The sequence below is a fragment of the Dreissena polymorpha genome, chromosome 1, assembly GCF_020536995.1.
Source record: "Dreissena polymorpha isolate Duluth1 chromosome 1, UMN_Dpol_1.0, whole genome shotgun sequence".
Lineage (NCBI taxonomy): Eukaryota > Metazoa > Mollusca > Bivalvia > Myida > Dreissenidae > Dreissena > Dreissena polymorpha.
The window spans coordinates 76,681,516-76,690,317 of NC_068355.1; the positions used below are offsets into that span (position 1 = coordinate 76,681,516).

Genomic DNA, 8,802 nt, shown 5'->3' on the forward strand with positions numbered 1-8,802 from the left:
TAGGGTCAAAAACTAGGTCAGATTAAAAAAACAAACTTTTGTAGACAGTAGAGGTCACAGTTTTCATTAAATCTTTATGAAATTTGGCCAGAATATTAATCTTGATGAAATCTGGGTTGGGATTGTATTAGGGTCATCTGGGGTCAAAAACTAGATCAAATCATAGAAAAACTTTGTGAAGACAATAGAGGTCAAAGTTTTCATATGATCTTAATGAAATATGGTCAGAATGTTTATCTTGATAATATCTGATTTTGGATCGTATATGGGTCATCTGGGGTCAAAAATTAGGTCACCGGGCAAATTCTAGTAAAACCTTGTGTAGATGAAAGAGGTCACAGTTTTCATCACGTCTTAATGAAATTTTGTCAGAATGTATTAATTTATAAAATTTGGCTTGGGATTGTATATGGGTCTAATAAAATTTAAGTTCATGAAGCAAGGTTAGTCAGGTGAGCGATTCAGGGCCATCATGGCCCTCTTGTTTCCTTATATGGCTTCCGTAAAACCTTGTTAGCACTCTAGTCTCATTTATAAGATGCGCAAAGAATTTAGAGATACTTTTTATATGCGCTAAATTCTTTGCAGCGTCTCATCGGTGAAGGACCCATTATGTGGTGGACACCAGAAAGTTTAAATTTTCATCAATTTGCGTAAAATTGCAAAATAACATTACCAACTCATTCAGTTTAAGTTCAGAAGTCCATTTTTACCTCAAATATCGTCGAATTGAAGTTAAAAAGGCATAATTCTTCAGTTAAACTTCTGCTTAAATCGCAACAATATCACTTCTTGCCATATTATGAAACAGATTTAAATATCAACCAATCAGAAGAAGGCATAACAGTGTAACGTTTACGCGTAATTTTGTTTAACGTGAGCTTTTAACACCGACTTTTACCGAACTAGATCTAGTATGCTCATCTTTGTCGATTTAATAAGTATATGTTCAAAACAGATATGGTGCAGTTTCTACATGTATTCACTCTTCTAAGTTTCAGCAACTTTTTATGCATGTCTTTTTCGCACCTCTGTCTGTCTTGTTTTATGTACTTACATTCTACGTTTCATAGGACGGTATACTGTACGATCTGTATCAATATTATTTATGTACAGTAGAAAAATAAAAGATGTAATTTATTTCAAAACTTTTTAATTGTCACTTTAGAAAAAAAAACAATGCTTAATTAATTCAGAAAAGTATAATAACATCGGTTTACTATGTAACGCTCTGCACCACAACAGAAAAACGCATACTTTATTTTACGCCATTCTTCCACATTTAAACCAGATGTTTTACATCGAGGTTGTGTTATTGATTAATATCTACACAGCAAACCAATCGAGATATTGAAAAATTGAATAGTGGTTGTGGTTGCGACAAGATAGGATGTTTATGTTGCGTACTATTTTTTCCAAAATCATGGGAGAATACAATGAAAAAAATCATAACTGCCCAACATCTTATGGCTATTGTCTGTTGCAAGGTGTGGAGGGAGTCCTGCAGGCCATGCTGCTAAGCATCGGTTCCCTGCACTATGGAGACGACCACCTGGAGATGAGGCTGCACCCCAAGGACACGCACCGAGACTTCAACTTCCATCGCATCAACTACGGCAACAACACCCACATGAACATCTCTGTGCTGGTTGACGAGAACAACAAGGCAAATATATTTGTGTCCCTCGATAGGAACGACCGGCCTTACTACGCCTGTGACGCTGGATGTCTGGATCCACCTGTGCCACTCAGGTAAGTACATGTTACTTGAGTCTGTTTCCGCCCTTGACATGAGACATTGAACATTCTTAAGCTCATAATCTCAATTTTAAACAAATAAAAGCGGAAGAATATAAGCCTTCTGAATAGTTAATATTTTATAATGAGTAAAGTTTGAGGATTACTGGTAGGCCTATTGCAATTATGATGCATGAACTTGGAAATATGTTGATTTATCTGTTGATTTACAGCTTGAAGTGCCTTGAACATTCACACTTTTTACAGTTTAAGTATACATATAAATATTTTACTGTAAGGATGTAAACAAACAGATTTTTTTAAACCAAAAACAAAATTTCAAACAAAGAAAGTTATTATTGCTCTGTATATTTTGTACATGTTTCCCAACAATTCCACATGCTGGTTATGTTGGTGGTTTTTCATGGAAATAAGCTGTAAAAAGAAGTCTTCCTAAGCATTACTCCAGTCGAGGCAGAAAGTGTCATCCGAGATTCGCAGACTGCACAGGCTTATCATGGACAACACTTTCTGAATATGCGTAGGCTAGTATTCCTGGAGACTGTTTTATTTATAATGTAATATATGCACTGTGGCATGTTTTATTTATAATGTAATATATGCACTGTGGCATTTTCATATTCAACTAATCTTTCAGCAAAACCTGGTCCAAGTTTCCTGTCAAACTGACAGAGCCTCTGACAGCCATACTGTATGTGACAGCTGACAAAACTCATATGGAAGAACTTAAACATGCTATACACGTGAAGGAAATAGCAGAAGGTGGATTGTTCTTTCAATTATGTTTTATTATCTCACCTGAGCTCAATATGCTCATGGTGAGCTTTTGTTATCCCTTTTTGTAGGTTGTGCATTGTGCATTGTTCATCTCCCAAATATACCTTATTAACACTTGTAAAACTTTGGCTGACCATTTGTCACAATAGTTTCTTGGCAGAGTACAAAACTGGGTAAGGTCAAAAACTAGGTCATTGGGTCAAATTAACAAAAAAAAGCCTCTTAACACTAGAAGTAACATTTAAACATTGATCCTCGGGAAAAATATCTTTGTTTCTGACCTCCACCATCTGAGACTACTTAGATCTCAGGTTAGTGCCTCGGGGTCTGTGCCCCTCATGTTTGTTCTATTTTGCATCAGAAATTTTTTTTTTAAGTCTTTATAACTTAACAAGAATGATGAATTTGTTATTTGCTTTTAATTCTTTGTCAGAAGTATAATAAGTATATATGTAGTTAGATTTATTTGCATAGATGATTGATAGCTGAATACAATAGCACAACTATCTTACTTTGCCACACATCATGCTAACAGTAGGTAGATCATGTTTGTCTGATGCTATGCTCTATAGCCAATGACGTGTACCATTGTATTGCTCTCCTACAGCCCCCGCCCATGAGCACCATGTGATAGCGCTGCACAAACATGGGCACCACTTCGGGGGCCTTCCCACCATCTTCTGGGTTTCAATCGCCTTCCTGGTCATCGTCTTTCATCTGTTCCTGTTCAAGCTCATCTACAATGAGTATTGCCAGGCCCAGGAACGATACACCAGGTCCAGATACAACTTATAGCACCTGCAGCAGCAGAACTTGTAAAGTTTGACCCAGGAACGATACACCAGGTCCAGATACAACTTATTGCACCTGCTGCTGCAGAGTTTATCAGGTGTAGTAGAATGTGTGTAGTAAAAAATTACTATTAAATGTTGTGGTATTGCAGTAGTGGTGCAATGCTCTTGTATGATATTCCAATCTGTGTTTGGGTGGTCAGTGTACAACAAAGCAGGTTGGAAGGATAATACAGAGGAATTGCTAATCAGGGTACTTACTCTTTTTTTATGATAGTAGGATGAAGATATACTATCAGACAGAATATTTTTGCTCAAAGAGTTATATGCTATTTAGGCAATAGACCATAAAGTTGATAAAAATAGGCTGTCCTGTAAGCTGAATGTGTCTTGAGTCTTTTAGGATGATTCAGAAACTTACCAATTATAATCAAATTAAGTGTAAACTGTTGTTTATTAGTCACTGCTCAATTCACTGTGCTATGGAGCTGCATAAATGAATGATTCCTTTAACAATAAAAAAATAGATGACAAACAGCAATGGATGTTTTATTTAAATTTTATTTGCTACAAATATTTGAGCAATAAGTATGTAGTGGCATACATAACTTAACTGTCAAAATAGTTTCAAATCTTATTCATTATTAGTTTCTTGTTTGTTACAAGATAATGTTTTTCAATGAAATTATTGATTATTCTTCTCAATTTAACTTATGTGGTTTATTACTGTGATATTGTTGTTGTTAATGATTTATTGTTTCTTAAGAAATGCACTATGTGAAGTTACTGTTTTATAAATACATGTGTGTACAAATGAAGCTGCTCATGCAAACACAATAGTCATGGTGATGAGGCATGGTGCTTACATGGTGTGTGTAGGTAGCTAACATGCAGATCTAGCTTAGGCCTGCACAATCATTTAAGTGCATACCTTAAATGTTGAAAACATGGTTTCATGCTATTGCTATGTATTTGTTGAATGTGGACCTCTTTGACAAGTACATGCTTAGCCATGTTAATGGGTTTACGTGCTATGTATTTCAAATAGTTACGTTTTGCTGGAAATTTTATATGCACATAAAGAGACAATGAGGTCATGTTTCTATATATAGAGGTGTGTATGTTGTATATAATTATGGGAACACAATTATCTATTTATAATCAAGTTTGATATGCCCCTAGCATTAGCAGATACCACAAGTCATATATAAATATGGGCCTGTCCATGACTTCTTTATTCTGTCTGCTCAAGGTAAATGACTTGTTTTGTCTTCATAAATAATGCTTCCTACAATGCTTTGATACTTAAATGGATATTGTCTTTGAACTATGTAAACAGGCCCACATCACCTGACTCAAATTGACCAACGTTAAATAGCAGAACTTCTTACTTCAAAGCATTGATTCTTCCATTCAACACTCAACACCCACATCACCTGACCTCATTTTGACCCTGACATTGACCTACATTTGAACTTATTCTTATTCAATGGATCAATCACTCAATTCTGACAAGGCTTTACTCGGGGCATATGAAATTATTCAATGCAGCATCTTGTATTGATTTAATTATATTTTTGTTAGCTATTTATGGTCTTCAAATTGAAAACATCATACTGTTTATATGACATTCCTCATTTATACTTTAAAACAAATACAATAGACAGCAGCAGTAAAGGCGCATATTTTTTATGTCCCCTACCACTGTAGTGGGGGACATATTGTTTTTGCCCTGTCTGTTGGTTCGTGTGTTTGTTTGTTTGTTTATTTGCCCCAACTTTAACATTTGCAATAACTTTTGCAATATTGAAGATAGCAACTTGATATTTGGCATGCATGTGTATCTCATGGAGCTGCACATTTTGAGTGGTGACAGGTCAAGGTCATCCGTCAAGGTCAAAGGTCAAATATATATAGCTTCAAACCGGCGCAAAAGGGGAAATATTGTTTCTGACAAACACATATCTTGTTTCTAAATATTGTAAATTCCCTTTGACTTTTTTAAAACTTAAAACTTTTTTTAGTCATATAACTATCATCTTTTTGATTCTTTTTGAAAAACAGCAAAAAATACTTTTTTGTGGAAAAACTTAAATATTTTCAAATACTTCTTGCATGTTCCTCCTATTGTAATGAACAAAATTTACTTAATAATCATGCATTTTTGTATGTATTCAGTCAAATGATGTTAAGTTATTGATTCCCCCATTTAAAGGAAGGGGGGGGGTTATAGGAATGCATTTTTGTTCATTCCTCTGTCTGTCCGAACATTTTCCTGTCTGCTTGGTATCTCCTACCCTTTTGACAGAGTGTCATGAAACTCGCATATTTCCGCAGTTAAAATGCTTTATTAAAGGTCTGATTCAGTTATACAGGTAGAAGGTCAAGTTGGTACTTCAAGGTAAAAGGTTTGATCCACCATCAGAGTGTCTGCTCCATATCTCCGATACTCTTAAGGATTTTCGTGCAATTTGCATCAAATGTTAAGGACATTGAGACAAGTCAGAAGGCATGAGTGAGTCACGATGGCCAAAAGTCAAGGTCCAACATGAGTGAGTCACGATGGCCAAAAGTCAAGGTCCAACTTTAAGTGCAAAGGTGTTAGCCCCCACAGTTGTGTCTGCTATACATCTCCTATACCCTTTAATACTTGAAGGTCAAAAGTTATGTTTTGTTTGATCATCAGTGTCTGTGAAACATAGCTTGTTTAGTATATGCTTCATATCTCCTATAACCATTGAAGGATTTCCAATAAATATTTACAGAAAGTGTGTCATTCAGAAGTCATGACTCGAGTGTTATACTCACTGTTAAAATAATTTTTCAATGGGGGATATAGTTGTCTATATTATACTGCCTTGCTTGTGATTGGGTTTTCAGCTTACATGTATATACACAAAACAAAATTGTTCATTCCTGGGCTTGGTTTCTAACAATTGTAATACTGGTTTCTAACAATTGGTATCAAATTATGCTTACATCTGTTAAAAATTGCACTAAATTATTTAAACAAAGAAAACACACTGATACTTTATAATTGAACCTGTTCTGTGTATACTGTTTTGCTGATATTTGAAATATGAGTTACTTGTAATAATATTTTGTAACCAGATTTTCCAACAAGTTATTAGATTGATGTATGGCAGGCGGTGTAAACCTTTATTCTATATTAGCCTATCTTTATGAAACTTTGGAAATAGCAAGCTTGCATGGATATCTATCTTGTGAATGTATTTGGGGCGTGTCAGGTCAAAGTCCTTCTTAGTAAAAATTGTACTAAACATCTGACTTAATATCTTTGGTTTTGGAGGGAGGTATAATGCTGCATTTTTGTGACGGTAGCTTACCTTCAAACTTAGCTCAGGATGGCACTGTTATTTAAATAAAATTCATGTCTTCAAAGTTGAAAATTTGTTTTTGCTGCAAGTGCCATGTTTCTTTTATTTACATCATGATCTAAAAATTATGAGCTGTTTGAATAATTAGCATGTTTGATAAACTAGGCCCAGACTATTTGTTACTAGAACAGATGAGCAGCAATGGAACCCTGCTATTGTAGGTGTTCAATCTACAATCATGTGTATGGAGTATGCCAAACTAGCTGAATTAGTTGGCTGCCATGGATGCTCTGGGTTTGTATCAATTATCTTGATATACATGTAATGTATACTTTGATGTATTGTTTTGTAAAAAAGTTTGTTTTTTGTCTTGTTTGATATTTTAAGTCGGGCTGGTTATTCGTGGCTTCTGTGAATAGTGGTTATTTAAAGTTTTATTATGTAATTACAAGTTATATGTTTTAATTGTTTAGTTCATGAAATCCATCCAGCCCATGTCTTTTCACTCCATCAGATATGCGAGAGTGCTTTACTTGGTTTAATTGGAATTATGTATTAATGATTAAATATAGGAAAAAAGTTTATCTTTAGTGGAAGTTGTTCTCATGGTTATTTAAGAATAACATGAAGCTGCATTTTTCTGACATCATTTGCAGTTTTTTTAATTTTGTTTACTCATTTTAATATGTTTTCTTTTCGTATCTAACTGTTGTGTATATGAATTACGCTCCCTGAATTGAGCTGACTTCATTCATTACATTTTAATCACTCCTGTTAACCCTTTGCATGCTGGGAAATTTGTCGTCTGCTAAAATGTCGTCTGCTGAATTTGTAAAATAAGCATTTTCTTCATTTTTTCCCAAAGAATACTATCAGAATAGCAAACAGTTTGGATCCAGATGAGACGCCACGTTCTGTGGCGTCTCATCTGGATCCAAACTGTTTGCAAAGGCCTTTAAAATTCAGCTCCAGCGCTTTAAGGTTTAAACTACATTCCAAACATAACTGGCATGTATTCACCAAACACCCTTATAATGCATTACGTTCATATAACTGGATGTCGTTTTGTGGTACTATTAGTATGGGTATTATAACTTTTTTCAAACCATATCCTTTGACAATTTAATATTTTGTTCATGTTGGATATGTTCTGTATCCATTTATTGTAAATACAGGGACTTATTTATGCATTTAAAATAAAACAAGAACAAAACTGTGTTATTCGTTATTATTCATGAAAGGGTAATATTAATTGTAGTTGAAAATGTAGGTTTACGTTGTGAATGTTGTTTTGGTTAGGAGCACTCTGATTTTTGGTAAAAACAGAATGTTCAAAACGGTAGTTCATTGTGAAAAGCTTGCAAAGTGATCTGTGCACACAATATACCTTGCTCGACCAGAACCATGAAGTAAAACCAGAGCCGTGCCGGATGAACCTGTTAGAAGGAAGGTTGGAATGTATTTCGAAGCGGAATTCGATAACTAAATACTTTTTGTCCTACTTGTTGTTTGATACAACTAAGTAAAGACTTAGACTTACATTTGCGCGAAAAGTCAGAAAAATAGAACAATCAAATTGTTACCAGGGACGTCTTTGTTGTTACTTAAAAATATATTTCATGTAATATTGATATACATAAAAACTGTATGATTACGGTTTACATATAGACATGGCGATTCCATTTCCATCATACCTTCATTACTTCATACAGGGAGCATACTTATTTAAATGAAAACATCAAAATGTTGCAAGTATAGTTCCGGACAAAGGCGGACAATGAACGAAGCAGACAAAACAAAGATGTTTTTTCGAAAAAGGATTGGCAGTGGCTATGATTTCCGCCTTGAAACCTGATTCGGATCTATAATATTAAACAACCAATATGTGTATTTACCCTGAATAACTTTAAAAAATGGGTTCATTGGGCAACACTTCCAATTCCATCCCAGGGAAATACTTCTGATTCATGAGCATTTTTGCATTTCTTTTTGCATCGAACTCTTTCAGTAAGTTATTTGTCTATTGGCAGCCAATATTTATCCAAATATATTTCTGGTTCAACACATTTATTGTTTCGCCTAACCATACGCCTAGGCAAGTTGCAATAATTCAACTCACAGCTTTATAACCCAAAGGG

General features: G+C 34.7%; 1 protein-coding gene across 6 annotated transcripts in view; it reads left to right on the forward strand.

Annotated features, from left to right (window-relative positions):
• Window positions 1-7,880, forward strand: part of LOC127836175 (uncharacterized protein KIAA2013 homolog) — a 44,942-nt gene extending 37,062 nt beyond the window's left edge. For all 6 annotated transcript variants that reach the window (XM_052362685.1, XM_052362657.1, XM_052362668.1 and 3 more), the window contains 3 exons: window positions 1,488-1,752; window positions 2,396-2,520; window positions 3,143-7,880. In XM_052362685.1, coding sequence (XP_052218645.1) covers window positions 1,488-1,752; window positions 2,396-2,520; window positions 3,143-3,330 — 578 coding nt within the window. In that variant the 3' untranslated portion in view covers window positions 3,331-7,880. The remainder of the gene's footprint in view (window positions 1-1,487; window positions 1,753-2,395; window positions 2,521-3,142) is intronic.
• The last annotated feature ends 922 nt before the right edge of the window (window positions 7,881-8,802 follow it).